General features: G+C 34.4%; 1 protein-coding gene across 1 annotated transcript in view; it reads right to left on the reverse strand.

Moving 5' to 3' along the window:
* Positions 1-1712: 1712 nt before the first annotated feature.
* Positions 1713-27437, reverse strand: part of TMPRSS15 (transmembrane serine protease 15) — a 50389-nt gene continuing 24664 nt past the window's right edge. Inside the window, exons 14-26 of the mRNA XM_030454971.1 lie at positions 26937-27078; positions 22203-22292; positions 20836-20961; positions 20227-20358; positions 18134-18244; positions 15328-15460; positions 10164-10259; positions 7413-7462; positions 6890-7064; positions 4795-4976; positions 4465-4560; positions 3433-3572; positions 1713-1868 (exon numbers count right to left, since the gene is read on the reverse strand). Coding sequence (XP_030310831.1) covers positions 1713-1868; positions 3433-3572; positions 4465-4560; positions 4795-4976; positions 6890-7064; positions 7413-7462; positions 10164-10259; positions 15328-15460; positions 18134-18244; positions 20227-20358; positions 20836-20961; positions 22203-22292; positions 26937-27078 — 1629 coding nt within the window. The remainder of the gene's footprint in view (positions 1869-3432; positions 3573-4464; positions 4561-4794; positions 4977-6889; positions 7065-7412; positions 7463-10163; positions 10260-15327; positions 15461-18133; positions 18245-20226; positions 20359-20835; positions 20962-22202; positions 22293-26936; positions 27079-27437) is intronic.

Raw genomic sequence — 27437 nt, forward strand, 5'->3', positions numbered from 1 at the left:
TAACTGAGTTGAGTTGGCTCTGGTATTTCATTAATTTCATTAATAGACTGAAATACCATTTATAATAGTGATCTATGGTAAATGGTCGAGAAATCATGTCACATTTTAATTAAGCATTTTGACATTAATTGCTTCATCAGAATCAATTTATACTGATATCACAGTGCACTTATTTTCACTGGCTGTTTTCAAGTGAAGGAGAGTAATAGGAGAAGCAGCAATCCACTACGAAAGACAGAATTTGCAAATTTAACATTTGCATGTGAAAAACTATATGAAAGAAGGTGTCTAAACCACCTTTATCTTTTCTCTGGCTTAATTAAGCCTTTCTGTTTCTTGTGGTGACAGATGTATTGATAAAGCTAAATATTTTTGTCTGAACCTAGTCCTCTAATGCTGATGAAGACCTGAAAATAGTTTGAGATGGTGTAGCATTTTATCAGGGACTGCCAACGTTTGGGTAAGCTGGACTGTATTTTCAGCAGTTCATACCTGCATTTAGCCATGTAAGCATTAAGTCTTAGAACAATCATACATCTGTATGCATATGTGTAGATACCCATACACAATAAGTTAGAATGCATTTTGTATTTGCATACAGTACTTTTGAATTTAAAATATTAGATTCCTGCACTAGGCTGTGAATAGGATTAAAAGTAATGTATCATATTACACTAACATTAAGAAACTACTGAAATTAAACCATTCCAACAAGTACATACTTAACATTTTAATAGAAACCCATTTAGGAAAGAGCCCAAGAAGATTAAAAAGTCCCCCTTCTTCCCCTTCATATACTTCATCCTTTTAGAATGGGCTGTGATGAGCTAATGTCGTAGTTTTTATACAAAACACAAAATCAGTATTAAAAGTCACTAGTACAGAAAAAACCCATGTAATATATCAAAGCAACCCTGTTACTTTTTATTTACCAGGAACAATTGATGCTAATTATCGTTAGACATTTTAAATAACTATTACTTTTTAAGAGAGGAAGATGCAGTATTGTGTGTCTATGCTGGGGTGTACACAGGCATATATTTATAATTAATTGCTTGAATAATTGCCAAAACAATTTCCTAAAAAGAAAACTTAGAAGTTGTATTTAATCCTTATTTGAATTACATAGCAGAGAACTTTTGGCTTACATTCAGTTTATTCATTAGAAAGCAGCATGATACAAAATCACCCTTTATGCATAAGCCATAAACCTTATTCCAGTGCTGTCTGGAATAGACAAGGCAGGAAAACTCCCAAGAGTTTAAATAGACAACATATACCTCCTGTTTGAAATGTGGTGAGATTACTGAGAAGAGATGACTATGCATTGAGGTCAAAATGCACATTGGAAAATATGCTGTAAAACCATAAAGCCAATAATGTTTGGCCTGAAATTAATAATTTAGACCAATTTTTAATAAAGCATTTGCAGTTTGCAGACTTATGCATTGTAGCACCTCTACTATGTTTCCCCATGGTCTAATATAAAGCAAGTAAAATGATAAACCTATTCATTAACAAAACCACAGCATTTAAAAAAAATACTGCTCTCAATTGGTAATGATGTTCTCAATTATTAATATTATCCTCACCACACTTTAAATATTTATTCAGTTTCTCGAACTCTGAGATTGGAATGCCCCTCTGGTTTGCATTATTATACAGTGTCTTCCTTTCAAACTTTAAGATCTAATTCATTAAAAAATAACTAATTAATAGATTATTGTTTTGATCCAATCCACAAACATGGTGACTCGAGCATACACTCCTGGTCTTTGGGGAAATGCACACTTATAGCCAAATGATGTCACACCAACCAAGAACCACTTGTCACCATCTTCAGAGGTCAGAGGGCCACCTGAATCTCCCTGCAATATGAAATTCAAAAGTTAAAAATGAAAATGAAGTGTTAATTCAAAACCAGAGCCTGCTTATGATGTTTTATTTGTGTTAATCCTCGTGGAAAAAGTCCTTTTTTTTTTTTTTTACTGTTTTTGGGGGGGCTTTTGTTTCTTTATTTTTTGTTTTTGTTTTGTTTTGTAAAGAGTGTGATCTTAAGCTCTTCTCACGTCTTTCAATGTAAGACTGAGTGTCAAATGATTTTTTTTCCTTATTTTTATGTTCAACCCTTCATTCTTCACAAAACCTGTGTAAACGTGTAGGAGCCTAGGATTATTTTTTGGTTGAATCGATTAAGTCAAAATGCAGTTCTGTTTTTGTTCACCCTAGGGTTTCTGCAATTTCAAATTTAGAGAAAAAGATGGCAATATTGCCAGAAGAGGAGATGTCCTTTTATCATATCTCCTGCTCCCTAGTTTAGGAGATGTAGCATTGCAGCAGATTGTGGGAGATCGAATTTAATTCATACCACAGCCTGTGTGGGGCATTAAGTCAGCTATGAGTTCTGATGAGAAAGAAAACAGAGAATGAAAAATAGTCACTATTGAGTTAGTTGAATTGGTTTTATTTAACTCTTGTCATGGCCCTGTGATTAGAACTTTACAGGAGAGTTCTGCAAGGACTTATCCATTAAAATATTTCTGCCCATAGCTCTTGGGCATCCACAAAAGTTCAAAGGCTGTGTCAGCAGCCTCAAGGCTGAAGCACTATCAAGGCTCACTTGTTCTTTGCTTATGGTTGAATGGTCATTGATCACAACACTGGTCACTGGTGCTCTCTATCAGCCTACAGTGCTACACTGCTTTTTTTCAGTATGAGGTTTAGAAGGCAAAGAGGAAAGAGGAAAGCCACAGAGGCTGAAGGAATGGTAAGTGAAATTAGTCTTGCACAAGCTCCTCCTAAACCATCCAGAGTCACTGAACCTGATGAAGGCTTATGCTCTGAAGGCAAAGCAAAAGCAAGGATGTGAGACAGCTGCTGATCAGATTTGAGAAGAACCAGCCAGTCTCTATGCCTCATATTCTGTATTGCTGGAAGAAAAAAATTACATGATGGCCAATTCTGATTATGTCCTCAAAGAGAAGCAGTGTGTTATAAGCAAAGCTGGAACTGATAAAATGAGATCCCCAGGAAGCATCATATTAGATTAGTGCAGAAAGGCAAAATGCTGTGGCCAAACACTGACAAAAAGTCATGAAGCACTTCTGAGATTCAATCTATATTGTATTTATTTTTCAGTACTCTGCTTTTCCCTAAGCATGTCCCTTTTGGAATTCCTTATCATGAATTATTCAAAGCTTAGTGCAGAATATTTCCAGTCTTCATATTTATCCCCCCCCCATAGTGCTTTATGTCAAAATTATATGAATTACTTTTTTATTTTTTCAACTTGTATCCTGCTAAAGCATTAATGGGCAAAATAGTGTGAGTAGAAATCACAATCATGGACAGTGATTATCCTGGTTTTAATGACAGGACAATTTTATTAGATGTGGTGTAAACTAGCAGGGGAAATGACTAGCTTGTGTTTACCTGACAGGAGTCTATTCCTCCTGTATCATACCCTGCACAGATCATATTCTCAGTAATTCTATATTCTGGCATCCATCGTTGACATTTTTCATTTGAAATGAGAGGGACCTCTGCTTCTTGCAATATATCAGAAGTGGGACCTGATGAAAATACAAAGTACATTTATCCACTGTAATAAATAGGTACATCCTGCTTGGCATGCTACTGAGCAGCAGGAAGCTCTGTTTCACCACTGTATTATTCAGGCTTGTATCTCTGTAACACAATCACTGATTAAATGGTGCTCATTAGCTGAATCTTGTCTTTCATTTGTGTAATGGGACAAAATTTGGTTATAATTAAATCAAGATTGCTAAAATCAATGACTATGAACTCACTGTGGGGAGATCTGAAGGATAATTAGAGGCTCAGGAGCTTGGATAGTCCAATATTTCCTCACTATTCATTGTATAATTTTGATTGAGTATTTCAGATTTTTGTAAAAATCTCTGTTACTGATTCCTACCCAAAATTTCAAGTCCAACTTTTATTCTGAAAATGTAGAAGCAAGTGTGTACAAGCTACTGTGGAAGTCGAATGATATGCTTAATATTTTGCTGAGAATCCAAATCTGGAGCATGGGATATACAAACACAACATATATTTCACACTACAGTCAGTATTCTTGACTTCTGGGGAAAATAATTTTCACATTCCCCAAAAGACTAATCTTTCTCCTCCCCTGTCCAATATCTGGAAATAAAATGGACATATTTCACACTGAGAGCAATAGTCATCCTAATTTCTAAGGGAATGAAATAAGGTGTTTTTTTCATCATTTAATGATATACAATCTTCAATATGCACATTTTTCTAATAAATATGTTATAACTCTTTTATTTTAGAGAAGAAATAGTGGAGGTGGGTAGTTCCCAAATTTTCATATGGAGGGGTACCTCTCTAAACTACGTGACCATAGCAATGCCTGTGGAATCAGGAGGAAGCTTTCCCTCTGTTTTATGCTTGTTATAATTTTCCAGAGAGAGGACCCACCTTCATTCATGATACTACCCCAGCCAGCAATGGAGCAGTTAATTCCTGGTAAAAACTGCTGATTTTTTTCTGGTAAGCAGATAGGTTGTATATAATCTGTGAATGAGAAAGAAGCAATCAATTTCAGCCTCTTTTCTGTATTCAGGTTTTTATAAAGTCACATCATGTTCATTAATTTAAAACCACTTTTTAGGCAAGATATCGAGTAAGTACTGGACTGACTCCAGAATGATTAAGTTGTAAAAAATGTCACACTACCACTCTCAGATGCTTAGCACAGTTATAGTTTTGCATAACAGTGTAAAAATGGTTTGTGGGAAAATAACTCACCTGTGTATTGCACTTTGTACTGCAGGTGCATCAGAGCAATATCACTGTCTTTTGTATGCTTCATGTAATGAGGATTTGTAACTATTTTATCAATTTTTTGAAATACTGTTGGAAGCTGTGTCATATCTGATTGGTCATACAACCCAAGAACTGCTTTCCATTGAGATGGTTTTAATTGCCTCCTAGAAGATGCAAGGAATGTTCACAATTAGGAATGATTAATGAAAGGTTTGTAAAATGTGTTTGGAAAAATGCTTATCTTTAACCTCATGGTAATACATAGCATTTGCATGTTTTTTGTCAAAAAACCAACCAAACAAACAAAAAAACCAACGAAAAAAAAACCCTGCTGTGAATGTGCTTACTATTTTTGTGATAGTAATATTATCTTAAACAGCCACTCTGAAGAATTATGTGGTTGACTTTTCATGTTGAGCTTATAATAAATTATCAATAAAGAATTAATCAGACTCTAGTGCAGAGGAGGAAAATACATTAACTAAATTACTGTGGCTTTTTAAACACTGTGAGGAATACTGCTGACTGCTCACCAGGCAATTAATATTAGGCCAAGTTAGAAAATTGTTATGGAATGTCTAAAGAATAAGAGGTCTAAAATATCTCTGGGAATACTGCAGCTCATGGATTCAGAAAATTAGTCGTCTTCTAATTTTTAAATCTAAATTAAAAAAAAATATGCAAAGGCAAAATATTATGTAATCTTGTGTTTGCTTTTTTGGTTTTGTTGGGTTTTTTTTCTGAGCTGTGTATGCTGATTTGAGGCTGTAGTTAAGTTAGAGACTAGATCAACAAATTTATAGTTTCAAAAATATGTTTTCAGTCTGATTGTTTTATTGAATTGATTTCTGCTGATATTTTGGCTTGGCATCAAGACATTATCTTGTTCTAAACTAGGAGAATTTAAGGTAAGAGTTGATAATTAAGGTGCAAAACTGCAAAGTCCAACTTAGGAAAATTCCAGCAAAGTCAGGATGCTAACATGAGATTTAAGTGAAAACACAAAGGTGATTTAAATGAGAAAGGAGGACCATGTGTATATATATTGTGTTAGAACGGAGAGAGCTTGATCCTTCTTATTTCACTTTGTGTGGTATAGAGCTCCTGTCATGCAATGAGGCAGCATTAATATATTGGCATTGTCTCCACTGCCTATGTAGCTATTTATAATAAAAGCTCTACTGTGATTTTGGATATTAATGTTCCTTTTTTTTTCCATTCCAGTTTCTATGTGTCTTCTACAACACTTATTTTTGTTACAGTTGTTATATAAGAAAAACCTAGAAAATATTTAATTATGCATCAGTTCTTTGAATGGTACAAATAACACCATCTAGCAGATATCCAATATTGCCGCATCCGAACACATAAATCAAGACTCATTCCAGTGATACACAGTAAATCTTGATCAATCCATGATAATATACAAAAGGAACAGGCAACACTGAGATTACCTTTAGGAAGTATGATGTCATCTTTTATACCACTAGCAGTGATTCAACTAATTAATGGAGGCCCACATTAATTGTGGATTAAGTGCAAATGCTCAGTATTAATACCATGCCTCTGAACAATTCTTCATTGTTCAGAAAATGCTGCTTAATTTCCATGATTCTCTTTTACTAGAATGTAAAGTGATTCAGGACACAGTAATTAAACAGAGAGTTGGTAATTTTTTATATCAGTGTCGCAAATTATTCATAATCTGATGTCTCCTTAATGAACCTGCACGTAAAACAAGTGTTTCATCCGCATTAAAATAAAAAAGAAAATATATGACATGGATGTCTTATGGCCATCTCTGCTAGTTGGAAAGATGTCAGTCAGTGGAGAGAAAGAGGCACTTGTGAATTTATAATAATTTCATTCTAAATTAAACATCTAGAACTATCTAAAAAGTGCCTCTCCCCCACGATTTCAATAGGATCCTTTGAAAGTGTGTTTTGCTCTGTACAGGACTGATTAATGGCTCAGGTCCCACTTCAGCCAAGCTTTATTAATGACTGTCCACCATTTGGATGCTTGAATGTTGTGGGAGTCTCAGAAAGTGTTAGCTTCTGAGTACAGTGAACTTTACCCATATACACAGTGTGCTGCTGTCACCAGCCATTCATCACTGACAAGAGAAGCTCCACAAATAGGTCTGGAATTAAAATGGAGTGAAACTATCCAAGGCCAAGCCTCTCTTCTGGCATCACTTCCACCAACAATCCTTGGTCCATTGTTCTGAGTTACCAGGTGTTGCCCACAAGCTAAAAAAAAAAAAAAAAGTGAAGTGCTACTCAGAAATTCTGTCACCATGGAAAAATGTTTGATGTTTTATAGCTGAAATAAAAATACCACTTTATAGCTTGGATTTAATGTGTCCTTTCCTCACACCTACTTCAGTTTTTATGTTTGTGTTGTCAGTACAGACACATCTCTGGTGTATGGTTAACTGAAAACAAGGGAAGACTGCAGATTTTTCCGTGTTTACATCATTATGCATATAGCTTTTATAGTCTATTCTCTAATTTTTCAATTCAAACTGTAACCATTAGGCTTTATGGACTGAACAGTTTTATTTCTGTGTGAAATATTCCCAGGATATGTGTACTTACGTTTAATGTTACATTGCAGATGAACCACCAGCTTGTTTAAACAGTGTTCTCTAGAATGAAAGTGCAATTAAATCACAATTATCTGCAAACCAAGTTACACTAACAAATGTAAAATATACATACATACACATTCATATGTAAATGAGTATAAGCATATATAGAGACATTAGTTTATCAACATAAACTGTTAAAGATGATATTTTTCCTACATGATTTAATTATATTTTGATTATAAATACACAGCATTATTTTATATAATACTAAATGTACAGATTCCACTTCAATGGACACTTAATTTTTGTATGTTATGGAAATAAAACTAGACTCCCCTAGAGTTTTGGGAAATGAGCCATCTGTTCTGAACAAGATTGCAACTGCATATGATATTTTTTTCTACCTTATGAGATGTTTCAATAACTTACCACTAGAGATCAGTGTGACCAAAGATTTTGAGTTTATTTTGATCTTACTATATCTCTTTACTAAGATGATAATGCACTGTAAAATATATATAGCTGCATATACAGGGTTAGAAATTATCTAGCAGAGATATAAAGCCAGAATGTGAAGAGTGCAAGACCACAGATCAAAACTACCCAAGCATTTCTGATGTCAGAGTTTTTTAGATTATTGTCATAGCTTGTAAAGAATCTGAACACTTGGGACATTGTGTGTGCTAGTAATTTAAATTTGATACACACAGAAATATCAGGGGAAGAAAAAAAAAAAAAAAAGTCTGTTAACAACTAGTTTGCAGTGTGCATTCCACAGATTTTTAAAAAGAAAAAAGGCAAGGATTCTCTAAGCATGAGATGGTATTATGTACCTTCACTATTTTTTCTCTGAAATTTGATATATTTTGTGAAGGAAATAACACAACATGACCCAGCTTTTTTTGCAGCGGCACAGTGGTGCAACAAGGGCAAGTGGGAGCTGTGACTCTCCTCCACCTCCCCAGTTAAATCTTCATTACAGAGGGACTAGGAATGAGAAATGTCTCCAGTTACGAGTAGTCCCACATGGTGATTTTTTTACTTCAAGACAGATCTGTAATTTTAAAGCTGCAATTTAAAAAATGGAAAACAAATTTTGTAATTTGTAGTCAAATCTCTATTGACTTTGTAAGTGAGACAAACATAAATGACAATCAGAAATGCATAAACTCCCTCCATTGTCTTTAAAAGAGTGATCAGTGGTACTGTACAGATAAATTAGCCAAGCTAGCACCCAAAATGTCAGATTTGTTGCTGTTTTTTAACACTGAAGAAAGGAGTTGTGTGTAATTAGGTTTTGTTCCAGCACCAGTACCTATTGATTCTTTAGTAGAATCAGTATCACGTCTCTTTTTTTGGTTTTTTTTTTTTTTTTTTTTTTTTTTTTTTTTTTGTTGTTTTTTTTTTTTTTGGTTTTTTTTTTTTTTTGTTTTGTTTTGTTTTTTAAAATTTCTGAAGCTATCTTTAAAGCTATGAAAAATACTCCCTTGCCTGCACTTCAATTCACCAGTCCTCAGCTGCCTCATGGTCAGCACAGGAGCATCCATCCAGCACATGCTGAATACCCATCCTTGTGTGCCTCTCAGTGTCATCAATGTATCTAAAAATATCGTTTTTATAACATATATATTTTTACTATGAATAAAATGCAGCAGAACAAATTAAGAATTCTATTCTGCTTTTTGACTCCGTGGTATATTTATAATGGAAACCTACAAAAAAAAAAAAATCCTCAACATGTGTTCAGCATTTTAGCAATTAGTCAGTAGTTTTCTGCCTCCGTGCTTTTGGTAGGATTCTAGGAAAATGTGTATAATAAGCCCTCTTGTAAGTGGGAAGACAGTAAATTAAGTAATTTTATACATGTATATACATATATATATATGATAGCAAGCCTTTCTCCTTTTGGAAGCATACTATAAATCCCAGAATATATGAAGAACATAATCCTAATGTTACATTTTCATTTAGTCTGCAAGAAACTCTACCAGTTTGCCAGACCCTTCAGTAACACTTCAGCTGTTATTTGGACTGTGAAAGATTAGAAAATAATCAAATGTATTGCAAGAATAATCTCACCTAATGATTCACTTTTAGACGTGGAGCCAAATCAAGAAGTAATTTTTAAGTGGGACTAATTTGTCTAAATATAGACAAATATAGACCCATCCATGGGCTGTTTACCTTACCAATCCCCTCTTAGTCTTAAATTTGTGTCAATAAAGACAATGGATTGCAAAGTGACTCAACATATTTCCACAGATGCCTTGATGGATCTCAGTTGGGAGTGCTTATTTTTCTCTACTGATTACAGAGAGAACCTGGTGTGATAACTGCTATACAACCATGGGTGTATGCCACTCCCTTTGAGATCTTCTACTGTGTTATCTACTATTAATTTAGAGATTTCTAGATCATAAATGTTTTGTAAAAATAATCGTATTTGCCTCTTCCACAGTAAATGTATAAGGACTCCATTTAAATTTGTACTTAATTATAGCTAAGAAAGTACTGAGCATAATTCTCCTTTTAAATCTACAATAGATGGACAAGGCTGGAAGGGGGAAGACTGAGTTGTCAAATGTTACACATAATTCTACAGTAAACAGAGATTAAAACTTAGATATGGTTATAGCCCAGATGACATATAGAACCATGTTACCTTCTCAGATAAGCTTGAGCTAGAAATTAGGGTATAAATGATCACCACCATCCTTTAAGTTATACTTTGTATGAGGAAAAACCTTACTCTACTCACCTTTTTGTAAATATTAGGCTGTGATTAGATGATTTGGTGATGCTGACAAATGGGCCATCTCCAGTGAATGATACAGTTGATGACATATTTACACCCCTGGAACCAAAAGAGAAACATGCAAATTTTTACATATTTAACCTGTTCCACCACAAGAGCAATTCTTGATAAATGATTGTGCTGGGAGAACAAGCTGCAAAATGTTTTTCCTGGAATAATTACTATTTTCAGGAGATTTTTTAAGCTTAAAACTCACATGGATTAAAATGTGGCTCACCTACTTTCACTCTTACATCTTATTCTAAGATTTCTAATGCTACAATAATACTGAAGGAGAGAGAAATTAATTATTCTAATAGAAGTAAATTATCAGCTTCTCCTTTTCTGTGCCATAATGAAAGGTTTGCAGTACCAGTTCTTAATTGTATGGAGCTAAAACCTACTATGCAAAATGGAACAGTAATAGCTGAACCTTGAAATGTCACAGTTTTTCTTTTTTGAGGTGGTGTAATTACATTGCTACTATGTTTCTGTGCCTAGAGAAGAAATGAATCTACATTTTATATCATGAAGAATCTAATGGAATGAAAGCTGCATCCCTTAGAGTTGTGTCACCTCATAGATGTGTCAAAATCAATATAACTGTAGAGTATGCCAAGAGTGTTATGTTTGCTACTGAAGAGGATAGTTCCTCTGAGGTGAGGATTACTTCTCAACTTGATTTTTTTCTTGCAACAAAAGACGTTTGAACAGCAAGTATTCTGTGTACTACTGGTGAGATAAATCAATTTGATGTTTACATCCCATATTCACATTTACTTTATGGCCCATTCTGCATCGTATACTTTGTGATACTGCATACAGCCAGCTTGAAACATCCACCCAAGAAACTTTTGTTTTCTCTTGAGAAGAGCATGGGGAGAAAAGATTGCTGTGGCCAGACTAAGAAATTCTGGGGAGGTTGGATGCCTACTTGCATCTGACCCTTTATCTTTACATAGTTCAGGGGAAAGAAGAAAACCATTTGTGCAGGTTAATACACAGGGCTCACACATGTATCGAGAAAGTACCATCTCTTCTCATCAAGTGGAATAAACCTCATTCTCCTGGGAAGCATGATGTCTAGAACCTTTCTCCAAATCTGCTTTGTATGGAGCAAAAATAGGCTTAGGAGAATGAAAGTCTTCAATAGCCCTGCTGTTCCACCAGGAGAGCTGTATGACCCATCCTACTGAAAAAGTAACCTCTGCAGCATTTTTTAATCTGAAAATGACAAAGCCCCCTTAAGTCTGTCTCTAGATATATGTACAGCCTAGCTCATACATCTTTTTCTATATAACCAACTGGTATACTAATATGTATTTCAGAGATTCCCCCAGAACCCTGACTTGCCCTTGTAGATGTTATAGAAAAATAGTAAAGTGCCAAGTAGGTAGAGTCAAATTCTGTGATGAGGAACTTCACTGAGATCAGTCTAATCACAGAATTACAATGAGCGCAAATATATGTAAAAGGTACTAAGCTGCTTCTTGGGAAAGTTAGTGAGCAGGAGCTTTTACCAATTTAAAACATGAACATGCTACCAGGAAAAACATAGAGTATGTACATTTATGAACGTTGTTGGCTTGTATTTTCCATGGCACATTACACCAGGAAACTTTGTATGCGTGTTTTACTAGATTATGTAGCAGGCCCCATAATAGGGTAAAAGTTACAAAGCTTCCAAGTCAAAGCTTCTTGAACCTCATAATACTTGTGAAAATCTCTCACCTCACTTCAGCGTGTTTCTTGGTCTTTTACAGCAAACACTGAGCAACCTAATTTTATTTTTATAAATGCTGAATTTCTGAATTACAGTCTGGAACTTCTCTGAGCTTCTCTGTGTCCATAGAAGCTTTATTATGCCTCCCCAGCTTTTGGAAAGAAAATCTAAGTCCTTTTTAAGAAAACTTCCAATAATGACAACTGGAAATCTCTAAGCTTTATGAGTGACAACAAAATTTTTCTGCTACTCTCCTAATTAACTTATTGGTAAGTAAGTAGGGCTAAACATTACTATTAGTATAAGGAATCCTAATTTTCCTTATCCTGCAGTGTTTCTTTTTCATCTGCTGATTTTCTGACAATTATTAAAAACAAACAATGAAGAACAGTAGTAAACACTATCTTTGGTGTAAGAAAAAGCTTTTTTTCAGATGTGGATTAATGAAGAGCTCCTGCTTTCTACGTGCTTCCATGCACACAATTTTTTAATATTTTATATTAAAATTATATATATATATATAGTATATATATATTAAAATTTGCAAACTATTAAAAAAGCAATCTCTCTATAATTTCTAGATTTAAAATGAAGTTTCTTCAGCAATATGCTCAAGCCAAGTTTACTCGTAATGTGTGATCCTAAGTGAAGGTGCATACATGCAAGTTCAAAAAACACCACTGAGATTTCTGTGGATTTTAGGTCAAAGTGCACATTATTACTTGGTTACAACTTACATTACATTCATTTTATCACCACATTATTAGGACTATTCTGGTTCTTAATAATGCAAAACCAGCCTGAACACGCTGAGAACCAGGCTCTTACATCTACCACATGACACTCATTGGCTATACAGCAAAGTAATATCATTCTGTTTAATAACCCAATGGGTTCATCTGAATATAAAAACCTCTGTGCATAAATTTTAGGTGATCACTTCTAGCCCTTCCAGGCTGTATGTTATATTCTTAGCATACTGACATCAGTCAAAGACAGGATTTTCTGAGGTGTCTCAGGGAGCCAGGCATGTACCTACTGCTGATAATTCATAAGATGGGACAAAATAAACCAAAGTGACCTGGAAATCTCAAATAAGACACTGAATTCTGATGAATTCATTTCCTTCTCAAGAATTTTGTGAGTTCATGAAGAAAACAGACTGCAGGGTTGAAGCAGGTCCTAAACTCTCAGTCTTTGTTGGACCTTTGGATATGTCAAAATTGCAAGGTATCCTTCCTGGGTACAATTTAATAAAGACCCAGCTGTCTCTGGTCCCAGAGAAACAAGCATGTTTCACACCAGAGCAGAAGAATGTTGAGAAGATCAATGTATGACTTTGTTGGTTCAAGGAAAAGTGATGCTAAAACCCCTCACATTTTCACAGGGTTGTCAGATGCTGACAGTCTCAAGTGCAAGCTGAGGAAAGGCTCTTGTTCAGGCTTCTTGAAGAGCATCAGTTCAGGCACCTTGCAACCCATACTCACTAAGAATATTTATAAATTATTTGCCTAAGCTAAATTTTGCAGATGAACACAGACATCCCTCCAGATTTTCCTCTGGTTTGGCACATATCAAAAATGTGACAGTCACATATTTGAAAAATGGAGGGGAAAGGATTCACACATGTGATTTCTTAAAATCTGTGTGGAACACTGCACTTTCTAGCCCAGCTACATAAATAATCAGAATGTGCTATATAATTTCAATACTTTCCATATATTAAGTAGTAAATAAGACTAGCAAATGTATAAGCAATCAACATTAGAAGTATATTGTTCTAGAGAAATCTTAGCCTCTTTCTCAAATAAAACGTGATTCTAAAACATAGAGCTATAGCCTACCCATGCCCTGCTATTACAAACATCCATTTAGTAAAAAATGTGAAGCTTATTAGTAAATATGTTGCTCTCAGTGGATTCTTGGAAGGCAGAAATAGTGTGATGCTTACAGTAATTATAAATATGTATATGCATGAGAATTTTATCCTAGTCTTTAGGATCATTGACAGCAGCAGCACCCGGACACGAGAATGTAATGCAGTTTAGGTTTAAAAATACCTTTTATTGACAATGGGAATATGTAATAAACTAAGAAATGGAATTAGAGGAAGTTACCAGGAAACTTAATAGGATATTTTTAAAGAAGTATATCTGACTAGTTCATAGAGACAAATTGAAATATGTTGCTAGAGAATCTTATGGAGACAAAAGCCACTTAATTACTAGTGTCCAAAAGTTATAAAAAGAAAAGAGATGGGGGAAGGAGAGAAAGAATCTGAGGAGAAAGGCTGTTGGCCACTGTAAAGGACAAGGTAAAAAAGAACATCTAGTCATAGTTTGCATGTTTTTATATGCAAGCATAAATGAGATGCCTGCATGCATCAAGTCTGACTGTAGTTTATGTATGTAGGTAATTGGTATTTAAAAAACTTCATTACCTTCCCAAAGTGAAAAAATTAAAAACAAACCCCCAAACCAGCATACATTCATCCAACGATTAAAAATATTCTTAAATAACACTTGGATATTTCCTAAGTCCTCCTAACCCCATGATTTTTCCAATTAATTTATCAGAAAGTCATTTGCAGACATTCTACTTTGGTCAGAGACCAACATAATGAATTGCAAGCTTAGAATTTAATTTGATTATTACTTGGATGAGTGACATTCCCTGAAATGCTAAGCACTGTAGGAAAGCTATTTATTATTCAGTGGATGGCAGTGAAGTTGCAGACACTGTAAGCAAGGCCAGAATTTAGACCATAAATTTTAGCATAGATTGAAAGATACAACACTCCTGCACTCAGCTCTCTCCACCCCTTCCCTGGAAATGCTGTTGCACAGTGAATGAAGCCAAATCTGTTTTTCAGCCTTATAATTCCCTTGTCCCTTCAGCCTCTAAGTATACCTTAAGAGATATACAGTTTCCTCTCTCAGCAGCTCAGATCTAGTGAAAAGGATGAAATGGGAGCCCAAGAGCTTGGTACCCAAGTGACTACCATGAATTTACTTGAAATGAACATTAGTATGATAGCAAAGCAAGCAAGACTGTTGTTTGCTCCAGCTTTACTCTTGAGCTGTTCTTATGAAAGTGAAGACTTAAATGATGACAAAGTGCTAAAAGACTCGTCCCTCCACCTCAGTCTCCCAGTGCTCTCCAATATGTATCCTTATGCCTAATTTACCATCTCAGAGTCATCAATCATGTAACAAATGCCAAGAAGACAGGGTTTGCAACACTTAGAAATTTGTTGGCACACCAAGAACTTCACTTGCCGTAGAAAAATACTTTTGCCCTTTTTTAAATGGTAAAGACACCGGTCAAATGATGAGGAAAACACCATATAAAATATAAAGACTCAACAAACCTGAAACCAAGTCACAATGGATATTTTTCACTCACCCTAACCCCAGCCGCTGGCAAACACTGTCTGAAATCTGTTCATTCCAATCATCTGCACAGGTCGGGTACCACGTCTGCCCAATCCTGGCCTGCAATAGCCCTTCAGTGCTTAGAGACCCATTAAGCAATCTCACTGTAGACCAAAATGGACAGAAGTGTTTTAGATAGGTGGTAAAACACCCTCCCCCCCAGCCCCAAGCAAACAGAACTGTAATATAAACAGATTTATTATTACAAGCAAAGAACAAAAAAAGGTTAAAATACATTACAGAGGTAATAAACCCAGCATCTCCAGGATGTTGTGCTCCCACAAGAAGGAAATGTTATTGTTATCTCCTTCTATATTTCTGCCACAGGAGAATTCCATACCCTGTATTTTGCAAATGTCTCATGAATAGACAATAAACAGTACATTTTCCATCAAGTCTAACTGAAGTTTTTTCTTAGCCAGCATTATGTAATTTCCAGACACTCTGTGAAAACCTAGCTATGTGATGCTCAGTAACACTGATTGGAACTAAGGTTAAAACTAGAGCTGACAGAAAATTGGATTTTCCAGTTCCAATTGATATGAGAATTTTCACTGTTTTCATTGCAGCCTTAAACACATACACACAAAAATAAGAAAAGCTCCCTGAAATTCAATCTTTCTAACAAAACTTCTGCCAAACCAAAATATTCAGAATTAAATTCAGAAACTCATTAAGTATTTTGTGAAAAATCATATACATAGTGAGTAAGGGAGATGGACCATAAGGTTTAGGAAGGTCAACCAAATTCCATGTATGTCTCAGGAGCTACAGCTGCGTTTCAGGCAGATGACAGTTATTGCCAGCATGAAGGAGGGAAAAACATACAATGCATTTGAGACTAACTGGCTGCCAAAATTAAACTACAAAAAATCTTAGTTGTTCAGAACACTTATTCTCACAAAAGTATTTCCACAAAAATCTAAATCATACTCACTACAGTAAAAAGTAAAATAATAATTTTAAAAAATACATTTTTAGGAATGCCTCTTTGACACCCAGAGTGTATGACTGAAAGAAGTGATATATTGTGATTAGGTAATGGCAAACTTCAGTCATGAGAAATTTTCCAGGAGAAAATTTCAGAATTGGTTCCACTCTGAGATTTCTCCAAATTACTTTTGACATTGATCCTCTCTTCTATATAAACTACAATTTCTTTTCCCTTTTTCCTCATCAGATTCATGTTCTTCTCCAAACATATAATTTGTAAGGAATAAGAGAGTAATTGAGCACTCAACAACTGCTTAATTAAAATGTCGTATTTTAGAATTCTGCAAAGGAAGATAATTCCTATGTGTTTTCTTTGCAGTCCCTGGGACATTTTCAGAAGTTGGACTTTTTGAAAATGACAATTTGCCTAGCTCAACCTTTCACTTATCACTTTGGATAAGAATCAGGTTTCAGGAAAATGAGAAAGACTTTTGGATACTGTAAAGACAAAATGTGAGGATGTGTAATTGAATTTTCATTTTATTTTAAGGCTTAGAATGATTCAGTCAACTTTGGGGATTAAATACGTTTTTGGAAACAATTCTTTCAGTCCTTTAATGTGAGGTAATTTTTAATGAAGTAATAGACAATCTATGGTAAAATACATCTTTGGGAAAATGTAGGTGATGGCTGACTTGTTCCAAGCTTCTCTAGTGATGGCTGGAAGAATCCGTTCAAGTCCTCTTTGTTAAAGAAGGAGCTGAAATGAGTTTTACTTTATACATTTTAAGGAAAGAGTATGTTTGCAACAAAGATAGCTAATAGCAATAATCCAAAGAATGAATCTGTGCCTTTGGACACATGCATATAAATTTATGTAGACATATATATATATGTATGTACATTATAAATATGTCTCATATACCACTATGTATATATGCATGTAAAAGATATTGAAATCACTGAGAAATGTCAGTACACATCCAAGGACACATCTGATCCCCAGCATTCTTCTTTAAAACAAAGGAAAATCTTGTTGTACTGAGATTAAAAGCCTGATGTTAACTTTTCCATTAGTGCTCCGTAACTGTCAGAACAGCACTTCATCAGAAAGAGCAATCTAATTTCTGTGCTATGCTCTACATGATTTTGGCATTAGTTTTAGATTTCAATTTGTGTTTAGAGAACTCTATTTCCATGCTATGTGAAATAAAGCATATACTGTACATCTCTGTTTTGGAAAGAAACATTTTACCAGGAGAGTGAACAATAGCAGCTTTCTGGCTCCTTGTTGTAGGAACATGCACTTCCACTTTGAGCAATGGATGCTGCTTTTTCAGATGTGCCATCTCTTCACCCTGTGTCAATGCCTCCTCAAGATAGGGTCCAGGTGGGCTCATACTGTGTGTCTCACACTGCAGTCTGGTTTCACACCCACAAGACTATCTGGGAATTTCCATCAAGGAGACTTTTATGCTCTACCTTGCAGAATTTATACAGATGTGAAAATCAAATTACTTACAGCAAATAGTGAGAGAACTTGGAAATATGAAGTAGATTCAGACAGAGAACATGTAATGATTTTTAATGCAATCTTGAGACCACAGATGAAAGTCCCATCTTTTCCAGGAAGGGCCTTTTTTTTTTTTTCTTCCCTGATAAATTCCATGGGATAAAATTCTGTAAATTAGCATGGCCTGGATGAAGCTTCAGTAGTTTATGCTAGCTGAGGCTTTGTGGCTGGTTTCCTAGGTAATTATTACCTAAATTAAATTAAATTACCTAAATTAAATTAAATTACCTAAATAAATTAAATATGCACGCAATCCTTACAGAAATCTTACCACACTTGGCTTCATCAGAGCCATCTCTACACTGAGGTCGGTTGTCACACAGGTTATGCAATGCTATGCAGTCCCCACTGCCACACTGATGCTCATTGATTGCACAGCCCCCTGAAGGAAAACAGGAAAGGAAAATTAACCTCTAATTCTGAGGAAAGTTTATGTTCACTCCAGATCAGAAGGTTCACCTGAAAGAAAAATTGAGTGGAAAAACTGAGTGGTCAGGAGTGGAAAAAAGAAAAGAAGTGGATGAGGAAAGCATTCAGAAACAAACAAAAAAAAAGCCAAACCAAAACAAAAAAGAGCATAAATACAACAATACAGTTATAACTCTTTGTGGCCGAAGTATATTTTTAGTGGCACACGTCATATAATTACAGGAAATATACAATCATAACATCAAATTAGATTGAAAAATTGTTTATTTACTTTATTTTGCCTTCCTGGACATACTCATTGTAACAATTAATTACCTACAAGTCTGAACCAGATTTCAATATAAGTGTCCAAAAACTGAAGCCAGATTTTCCCTAGTACTCAGTTCTCACTTAGACAATTTTTTCATTATACTGGACACTGCCAAAGACAATTTCTTTTCAAATTATGCTTCCTTTAAAAAAAAAAAAATCAATATTTCATGGGAAAATCAAATACGAAGAAAGATCTGCTTTTCTTGTAAAATTAATTTATTTACTGACAATCCTTTTATCCTTGGGTCAGCATGATAATGTTATTAGTCTCTATGCTTTGGCTGAAAAGATCATGAATAAGCATAGTTCCTTTGCAAATGGAACCTTTTAAACATATTTAACCAGAACTGGCAACAGTCACTTTGAGCACTCTGCCTTGCTAAGCTTCATTTTAATTTTACATCAAAATATGGACAAAGCTGGCTCAGTAAAGATGCTGAACCAGTAAAAAAAAGAAAAAAAGAAAAAAAAAAACAAAACGTATACTTTGATACAAAAGGCAAAACAAGCAACAACGTTGTCATGTATCCATATACAAACCTTCCTCTCAGCCTTGTACAACAGAACTAGAAGTTGATTTTACAGAGGTAAACCTAAGACAAAGATTTTTTTTTTTAAGATTAAGAAAAATAACATTATTATTATTGCTAATCTGCATTAAAGAGCTGCAGCTAGCTAACAGGCTAGGAGACACTTGGCTTTAATGATATTTATAGTGAGAAAAAGAGTATAGATTCTTGCTGACTTTCCCTTCTTGGAAATAGGTGTTTCTTCATGAAAGCCTGAATACATACTGCTTTTTCTTTCTCTCTCTCTCTCTCTCATTTTTTTTTCTTTTAATTTTTTTTATTGCTGTCAGACTTCCACAGAGGTAATACAAAGCCTCTAATTAATTCTGTCAAGATTTGGCCTATTTAGTGTAAGGATTTGTCCTGGTAAGCATATTGCTGTTCCATGTTATTCAGCATGTTTTTGGAATTGGAGAGCTGTTCGCTGAATTATTTATATGAGAAACAGTTCTAATTGTACTTCCCCAAAATACCAAGAGTCTTTCAGAAGGGGACTGGCTGGGACAAAAAACACTGCTGTGCAAATATTTAAAAGACTAACTCTTCCCAGATTCTGCACATACTAAGGAATAATTTTTTAAAGATTCAAGGACTACATTGAAAGCATTAATCAAAGTTACCACATACATTTTTCTGTTCTAGTGGAGTGATCAATAATAAATATTTTACAAATGCAACAAAACACACATTAATGACACCCTAAAATGAGCCACAAAGCCATGTTATTTACTGGAGCTTGTATAAAGAACAGTTCATATTTGCCCTTTAACATTTGAACAGGTTTTGGTCAAAATACTGAGTCAATTTTTCACATAATATCACAAAGAGTTGCAGATCATACAGACATTGGTCCAATTACACAAAAGTAATGAAAGTATCTGTTTTCATGCTAAAAAACATATGGTACATAAAGTACAACTTCTAGGCTTTTATCTTTAAATTTTTCATATTTCTGCTTGTAAAGTGTTGAGAGTCACTTTTCACTCTCCACCTTTTTCTCAAATGTGTCTGACCAGTGGTATAAACTCTGAAATAAAAGGGTTCTTATGCTTACCTAGATGGTAGCCAGTAGTAAAGTTTGCAAGAAATCCCTTCTTTGTTTCAGACTTGTCGGTAAGGAGGATTACTGTCATCTGGTTTGTTGTGGAGAAAACATCTGACAACGAGTCTTTTCCTGTATATACAGCTGTTCTCCAGGAGAGCAGGAATATATAATATATTCAAGCCTTTTTTTTTTTTTTTTGTTCTTGGGCATTTCAAAATATTTTAGGTTTAAAAGCAAACATTGTTATCACAGGAATACAATTATTCCCCCAAGCTGCTATCAGCCTGCAATGATCAAACCCCAGATTTGATTCATATGTATAAAAGATAAGGTTTGACTTTAGAGGTTATGCTTCTGTTTCTCTGCATACATGAGCAGTCTTATTTATTTAGAATTTAACTGCATTTGCATTGAATAGAAACCTGACTGTATGTGAACATTTAAGAAATGTGATGTCAGACAGAGTATGCTTTCTCAAGTTTTCTCCTAATTTCTGAGACCAAAAAATGTGAAGAAATGTAGAATAAAATTAGAGAGAATTAATTTCCTTTTATTATATCCATCATTTGCTCCAGCTACCTAAGTACCTTCATTTTAGTACCCAAAGCTGTTACTTGCCCAAAAGTAAGGAATCTGGTCCTCTGCCATCTCTGACTTCAACTACATCATGAATATTTTCCAGATCAAAAATCTGAAAATGAAGCTGAATGTTTTTTCCCTTTTCAGCATTTAGGTACCACACACCTAGAAAATAATAGCATACATATAAAAACAATCTTTTCAGTTGTTACATTTACTGTGTAATTCCTATGATGAAGGATTTTGGAGGAAGATAAATGTATGTTAAATAATTAAGAAAAACTCTAGACACTTAGGAGTATAAATCTTATTTTTAAAAGCAATTTCTTCTGTCAAGTTCAAAAATTAAATTGTCTCATTTCTAAAACACTCTTGAAAATTGGATTTAGACTCCTAAGACATAAACATATGGTTTTTCCCATTCGTGACAACTGTCAATTTCCCTAAAGTAACAAAGCTAATACTTTAATAACTGTGAAAATGTGACAAATAGTCTTATCACTTAAGTCATATTTGATAGTAAAATGATTACCGTAATCAGTAAGAAAATCTGTCTTTCAAGTTAGATGTCCGGTTAGAGAAGTATTTTCTTCTCTTTAGCCTATGTTTTATCATATTTAATCTATGAAAACACAAATGCTGTGGAAATCTTATAAAGAAGATAAACATTTTTTTAAACTGTTCAGAGAATTAATATATTCTGACTGGTTGGAATCTCATTTCAGAACTTGTGAAATTAATACCTGGAAATGAGAGCTGTGACTCAAGTGGGACAGAAACAAAAATACAGCTCTTGTGATTTTGCAGCCTAACAACTCTTCAGCGAAGTAGTAAATAATTAAAATTTCAGCAAGAAGCAATGAAAAAATTCTCTTCCTAGCTTCATCCATCAACAGTATGCAGTGGACCACCTTGAAACTTTTTCCCTTTTGCTAGCTGTAGCTTAATCTGTATCAAGTAACACCACTAGTAATATGTTGCTTTTTCACTTGTATGTTAAGAAACATTCAATAGAAGAAAGTATCCCTTACAAAATACATACACATGTTCTTTTACCCTGGCAAAATTTGACTATTTAACAGAGGAGATGGCTATGTTAACCTGACAAATACATAGTGAAATGGGGAATTTCAGCTCCTTGTCTGTTCTTGCGTATTTGGCATAAGAGGCATGATGGAATTAGCCCGTCTGAATGCATTTGAAGGGGTTATGCTTGTCTTCATCACTTTTTAATCAACTGGCACCATTCCTTAGCTTCTGCTAAGGGCCATATAGGCTTCAGCTAAAAGATCACACTGTATATAGCTTCAGTCTTTTTCTCTTGACAGCATCTGACTTCAGAAAATAGATTTAGTGTCTCTAATTTTATATGACTCTTCCTGAGGACTTGTAGAAGAATGACTTACAAAATGCTTGATTAGGGTAGTTGTTTGGAAAGTTTTCAGAGCTGAATGTACTGTTTGGCTCCCATAGTTCAACTGGCCCTCCACAGTCAGCTGAAAAAGAAAACATTTCAAAAATATAATTATTGTTTTACTTGTCCAAACAAAGATGATTCAGAACAAGTAATTTTATGGAGAATATTCAAGCTAACTGTAAGGGTTCAGTCAAGGTGTCAGTGTTACAAAGCTTGAACGAGTTGTGAAATGCCAAGACTGCAGTAAGGACACAGCACTGAGAAAACCATGTGTGTAAGCAATTCACTGTCCTTATTGCTACAGTGCCTATGGCAGACCTGCTGACAACCAATAGTTCATATATTGCTGTTTGTAAAGTGACAATATTTGTGATGGTGCTATGAGAAGTCTTCCCCATGCAGTTAGGGGACGGGCACAGTAAATACTTCATCTGGTGATTACTGGTCTGCAAGCTATGCACATGACAGAAAATATGAAGAAAACAATGTGATAACAGTCAGTTGTATAATTTACAAGTACGTTAATACAGAAGCTAGAAAATTTCAAAGAAAAAAAAAAAAAGAGAGAGGGAAGCATCCCTCTCCCTCAAATATAAACTATTTATGCACTTAGCTCGTATGCCTTATCCAGTATCCCACTGACATTGTTGCAGTACTAGCAGAGATAATGAAGTATAATCCCCATTTTGTCATATAGCAAAAAACCCCAAAACCTGATAGCAAATAAAACCTTATACTATTACTTTGATTATGTCAGGACACAAAAACTTTAACAGATAAAACTTGCAAATGCTGAAAGTAGCCATTTGATTTTTCTCTGAAACAACTGTTCCAATAGGGTCTTCATCATAAACATACATATGGACTTACATACAAAACCAAATAAAATGTATTCAAAAGAAAATTGTAGAAATGTATATACACACAAACACCCACTCACACACTTAGACATATCTAGCTGTACTTTATATATTCAATATTATCTTTCAAGATACACTTGAAATGGTGGTTTACATCCAAAATATTTCACCCTTTCCAAAACTTTACTTCATATTGAGAAATATTCTTAAGTTTCATTTCATCTGTACCATCAGAATAACTTTGATATTCTCTATTGTTTGTAATTGCTTTATTAAAAAATCAACATTGATCTTGTGCCTTCTACAGGAAACAGAAGTTAATGCAGAAGAAATTTACTGGTTTTATTTTGTTTTGTTGTTCTATTCTTTGAATTGATCTTTTGCTTTTCAGACTTTGGCTAAACTTGAACATTCCTCCCACCATCTCTTACAGCTCAGATTTTATGTTTCTACTGTCAGGCAGTATTGCACACTCTGAGCCACTTGGCTGGGGACTGCATAAATTAAAAGTCCTACTGAGTTTGCCCATTGAATCCCACTGAGAGGAAGCTCCACGAAACAGAAGAAAGATTGGAACTTTCTCATGGCAGCCATCCTATAAAATTTTCTATTTCACCAAATCACTCCTGGCAATAAACATCAAAGTCTCTGAAAGGAAAAGGAAATCTAACAATGACACGTTGATTAACAGATATATTATGTTTCAGCCATATGGCTCACAATGAGAACAGATTTCTGTAAATACCATTAACAAGCAATAAAGGCACCTTTTTTTTTTTTTTTTTTTTTTTTTTTGTCGAACATTACTGCTTGTATAAACAGACACACAACTATTGTAAAACTGCTTGAAGAATATATGATTCTTAGCCAGTATCATCCCATGATATAAGCAGAGAAAAAACAACTTTCTTAATAACAGAACAGGGGCAACTTATGATGAAATGTGATCTGGTGTTGACTACATGGAAGGCACATTAGTAACAATCTTTCTCCTGGATGGAAAAACAATAGAAGTAATTGATTTAATCCATGTGTGGAAAAGATATTTTAAAATCTTCCAGTAATCTTTAACCACATATTTATATGGAATTACACATATAGCTGTCTCTGTTTAGAGAATACAGTAGTAGTCAGCACCAATAATTTTGGTCATTCAGCATAATAGAAGATTTTCTCAACATTTTAGAAATGTCATTATACATGACCTATTCATAAAAAATAATCTCTGTGCTTCGGCCAAAACTTTAATTTATACTGACAAACACATCACAAGTGTGGAATCAGCACTGTAATTTCCACATTGTTTGGGTTAAGAGACAATTTATAAATGAATACGAAGATGAAAGCAATCTATTTTTTTTATACTGAAGTATGAGCTGACACTCATGCAAAAGACAAAAGGAAATCCAGCTAACCTATGCCAAACCCAAAATTTTTTTAACTTTTCTATGAACTTCTGTGGCTGTGTAAATGATGCCAATGCGTCTAACTGAAGCACTTAGTCTAGCAAAAGAAATTGGTTCATCTTAAATTCTTTCATCTCTTGTTTGTGGGCATGACATTTGTAGTGAAACCATTAGCATTAGTAAGCTTGCACCACATCCATCAAAGTAATTTCATACTCCTTTGAAGATGACTGATAACAATTTTTTTTTTTTTCAAGAGGCTACAGATAAAGTATACATAGTGTGCCTCAAAAAAATTATGCAAAAAAGTTTTTACCCATCAACACCTTAGGCTGTGCTTTTTTATCGTATTGAAGGACAGTATGGATCCTTTGCAATATTTCACAAGGAGCTATACACCACATGGCCACTTCCTTTTTTTGAATAGTTAAAATTTATCACCATATTTTGTGTAGAGATCTACAATTTGACAGCAACACTGAGCTACAATTAACCACAGGGTTGTTCTACCACGAAAACACTAGACTGATGCTGACTTGGGAAGAGTGGTTACCCACAGCACCTGAAAGATGGCTGGCGGTGGAAGACATCAGCATCTCTCCACAGTATTATTTTAATAAAAACTGCAATCAATTCCAACTGTAAAATTCACTTTGGTAAATTATGACTGACATTACTAGGATTATTTAAATTTAGTTTTGATGACAGAGATATATTACTGAACTTTGCCTCTCTATGTCTCAGGATGCAAGTCTAAAATGGAATTTTGCTCTTATTATTTGCTCTCAGGTTTTGTTCTCTTACAGGTTCTGATTTAGTAGACTTAGAGATGATAGATTTGACTGAATGACAATATTAATACACTGTATTTCAATATGAATACAAGGCAAATAGTCTTTTTCTATTATTTTAATTTGAGACCATTTTATTTACTATATGCTGTCAAGAGAGCAACTAGCTGTGCTATGCAAATGAAGGTAAATTTAGTAAGTAGCATTTCTGGAACATACTGTTTTAATGATTTGAAGTAATCTGTAAGTGTTCTGGAGAGGCCCCTTTTTTTCATAGAAGGTTGTTTCTCCTCACTATAAATTACAATACTTTATTTTAATTTTATTGATCATTTGATTAAAAAGGATCATAATGACAAAAAAAATAATCCAAATGATTTTTTCCATAAGCTCTATTCAGATTTGTACCACTGTTGCATTGAATATATACACTCTTTCTTCATTATTTTGTATGCATTTTCAAGATTTATAATGATGGCTACAGCTCTTTTCTCATGTATCTTTCAGAGATTCTTCTAACTAGCCCTGTGAAACTAGAATGTAGTTAGAAAGCTTAAATCTCTGTGCTTTCCTCTATAAAATTTTGCAGTATAATGGTTCTGGATCAAGCTGTACAGTGTCTGGAAAAGAAAATATGTACGACAGGTAGAAAATTTTCATATTTCATTAATTTCCACTGGACTTTCAAAAGGTGGCAAAAACGTGCAAACAAATCCAACTCTTCTCCAGTTTCCCACTCCTTGGGGTTTCAAAAAAATGTGCTAAGAAGATACTGAGATGAAATGAGAGGAGGCCACATCAAGCAGGAAGAAAGCCCCATCCATTCTAACTGTAACAAACACCTCTTTGTTACTCCTGCCTTATCACAAGAAGTAGAGTTAGCAAAAATTGAAGAAATCAGGCCTAGGTTTTGACACATTCCATAATTTATGCAAATAGTGAAACTTCTTGTAAGATTAGGGAGTGAAAAGTGTACTTTAATTGTTCTGCTGGTTTTTATTTTTGTCAATTCACTTCCTCTGAAACTGGAACTGCTAACTGTCCTTCTGTACATCTTATATCCCTGTTTAAGCTAGTTTTAGAGGAAATATTGGGTTTTTTCCCCCTTTTTAATGCAATCACATATAGTAGGAATAACAATGAAGCCAAATGCATTTTGTAAAGAACTCAGTAATTTTGAGCCTTATTCCAGATAATACGTCCATTTTGGGAATTAGACACTGACATAGATTGTGCTCTATTCTGGCACTATTCTAGATTTTTTCCTGTAAACATTGGATTTTTCACTGTGCATGTGTTCTCAAAGCTTGGTGAATTTTTACTATTGAGGCCTCTACTAAAGTTACTATGTTCCTTTGCTCATTCTCTCATTACCCTGCTACATCACATATAACTTTAATTGTAGAGGTTATAATTATTTAGTTATCTTACATTCTAAAAGTTTTGGAACATATTGTAGTGATAGTTTAAGCTGTGAATCTACCAGTTCTGTTGCCATCAATGGAGCCCTGTGCAGGGAACCTAATCCCTACTATGTTAACCTGGAGATAATTTATAATGCTGAAGAGAGATTTTTATAAAATTGTAGGCTGAAAAATCTGAATCACTCATAAACCAATATAGTAATAGGAAATGGCAATCAATTGTAATTTAGTTATTGACTTACTGGGAACTGAAGGGACAGTAGTGACATCTGGAATCACAGTTGGGTCTACGTAATTACTTTCATTACACTTTCCCTTTGTCAGACCAATGTCATCCAAAGCAATATCACTGGGACCACGTTTTTTGAAAGCATCAAAAATAACCTGTTAAGGAAAATAAATTAGATTTTTTTTCAGTTTAATTAAACATTTATCAGCTTCCTATACTGAAACATTCTGTCTTCTATCTTGAATGCTTTTATTGCCACTGTAATCTACACAGATGCTACAGTCAGAGGTGGGCATCAGGAATGAGTCAGGACTACAAACTACAAACTAAACAGCACTATGCAATCCAAATAGATCATTCTAAGGAATGCAGGAATTTCTTTGTATAAATTATGAACATTGCTTCTAACAACTTAGTAACTTTTTATATATAAATAAATGTAACTTTAAAATACAATTTCATATCACTCATTAGTCCAAACTTGTGATCTTATGTCATATCTCCTTGAAAAATT

This window comes from Calypte anna, chromosome 1 (genome assembly GCF_003957555.1).
Source record: "Calypte anna isolate BGI_N300 chromosome 1, bCalAnn1_v1.p, whole genome shotgun sequence".
In the NCBI taxonomy this organism is placed as follows: domain Eukaryota; kingdom Metazoa; phylum Chordata; class Aves; order Apodiformes; family Trochilidae; genus Calypte; species Calypte anna.